General features: G+C 34.7%; 1 protein-coding gene across 1 annotated transcript; it reads right to left on the bottom strand.

Annotated features, from left to right (window-relative positions):
• Positions 1-358: 358 nt before the first annotated feature.
• On the bottom strand, positions 359-2,084 carry LOC103583242 (centrosomal protein of 162 kDa-like; the record flags this gene model as incomplete). Its single annotated transcript, XM_008564616.1, has 2 exons — positions 1,733-2,084; positions 359-522 (listed from the first exon to the last, which is right to left on the bottom strand). Coding segments are annotated over exons 1-2 (375 nt in total), but the record flags the coding sequence as incomplete, so codon positions are not given.
• Between the last annotated feature and the right edge of the window lie 45 nt (positions 2,085-2,129).

Raw genomic sequence — 2,129 nt, 5'->3', positions numbered from 1 at the left:
GAAGGATGTTGAGAAAACAGAATAATTTAATCAGGCCCCCTCACCTTAGGTCCAGTTGGGGGTGGTGTGGAGCATTCTTTGTAAGCAAATTGTGTGTGNTGTGGTAACAGATGAAGTTGAACAGGCAGGCAGGGTTCAGCAGGGTTCAGACCACATGGGGACCTGACAGGTCGTGATATGGAGCTTGCATTTATTCTCACTCTAATCTAAAATAGATTACATATCTTAATGGAAACACAAATGAAAACCACCTATTTTAATTAATAGAGTTTAGAGCAATGATAATAACACAAATAACAGAATAACAACCCTGTTGTTGAGGACAATAGGGTTTATACATTCTGAAAGGATCTATTACCTCAAGTCTGAGCTTCTCAATTTCTTCACTTGCTTCTTTAAGCCTAACTGCATCTTTATCCAGAAGTTCCTGATTTTCAGCATACCACTGTAATCTTTTTTGCAGACGACTGATTTCTTGCTTATGTGTTTCTTCTAAAATTTTTATTTCATATAATTTTTCACCTAGGTAGATAAAGTAACTTAATACCTGATCATAATTTTTCAAAATATGGAAATAAACTAAAGTAAAAGATTTTAAATGAAAACCAATGCCTATTAGATAATGAAAGCACTATGAAAAAACAAGACATAAAACAACTGAAGTATAGAACATAGTGTCTCGTCTAATATGTTAGTAAAGGGAAACGAGACTATATTCATAATCCAAATCTTCAACCTTGTAGCAAAGTTGACTATGTAGAACTTTTTGATAAACCAATTGTTTTCCCACTGACTTTCATTATCATATTGTTTCCACAGGAAAATAAATGTTGGATTCAAGAGATAAGAAAAATGAAAAATGCCTACAATTATATTAAAAAGCAACAATGGCAAACATTCCTGAGTGCTTACCATGTATTATTTTCCACAACAAACTTATATGATGGATACTTATTATTTTACTATATAGATGAGGAAAAAAATGTTTTCTTTGTACACATCTTACACTGAAACTCATAATAGGGTAGAGGAAAGATCCTGACTTTGGCAAACAAGGGCTCCTCTGATCCACCTTACTAGCCCCATGTTCCGACATCCTAAGGTCCAATCCACAGGTGCGCTCAACAATGTGCGCATGGGCACACTAAGCAGCCTCCTCTCATGCCTTCACTTTCAAGTCTTATTATCTGTCAAGGCCCAGTTCAAATGCCACTCTTCCCTGAAACCCTTTTTAGCACTCCAATTCCTCTCATGTTTATTTGTAATTTTTTTCTTACATTAAATTTTTCAGCATTCTTGTCTTACTCCCCTTTCTTTCTCCTGGTGGGGACCATGCCATATTTCTTTGTATTCTCTATAAAACACAGTGCAGTGTTATCTGTTAATATGGCAAATATTTAATAGCCTACAATGTTACAAACCCAGGGATAAAATGATAGATCTTGCCCTTAGTAACGTCACAGTCTAGCTGGGACGACAAGGCATGTAAACAACTAAACATAAAATGCCAGAGATTCAAAATAATCCTTGATTTTTATTGATCTTCCAATTATTCCTGTTAAAAACAATCAAATTCACACATCTTTTAATAACTGATTTAAAAAATGTTTCTAAGTTTACAGTATATCCCAGGGAACAGCATTTTGGTGATACCCTTCAATTCCTATTACTTAAATTCAAGATTAGAAGAATTATTAGTATAAAAGTAAACTGTTTCAGCTCAGTGTTCTACCTGTGGCATAAGTAATCTGATCTTTGGCTTGGTCCCTCTCTTTCTTCATTTTTTCCAAGTCTACTTCAAGAGCTTGTTTATCTTGCTTCAGTCTTTTGATGTCCTCCAATAAACTGTTTTTTTCTTTCTTGATATTCAAAGAAATACAAAAGCAAGTTATTTTCAACCACAATAAATTGTGCAATAGTCTCTCCTTCCCCCAATCCATCATAAACACTGCTGTGAAATATTTTTCCTACATCTTAGCTCTGATTTTATTACTATCACCTGCCCCACCTCAGAATCATTAATAGCTCTCCATAGCCTATTAGAATCAGTTCTAATCATCTCAGCACACCATTAAAGACCTTCCAACTCACTGTTTACTAACCATAGTGATGATTCACTAATTCTCTTG

The sequence above is a fragment of the Galeopterus variegatus genome, unplaced genomic scaffold (assembly GCF_000696425.1).
Source record: "Galeopterus variegatus unplaced genomic scaffold, G_variegatus-3.0.2 Scaffold20875, whole genome shotgun sequence".
In the NCBI taxonomy this organism is placed as follows: domain Eukaryota; kingdom Metazoa; phylum Chordata; class Mammalia; order Dermoptera; family Cynocephalidae; genus Galeopterus; species Galeopterus variegatus.
Note: the sequence above shows the minus strand (reverse complement) of the source record. Positions and strands in the feature narration are given on the sequence as shown.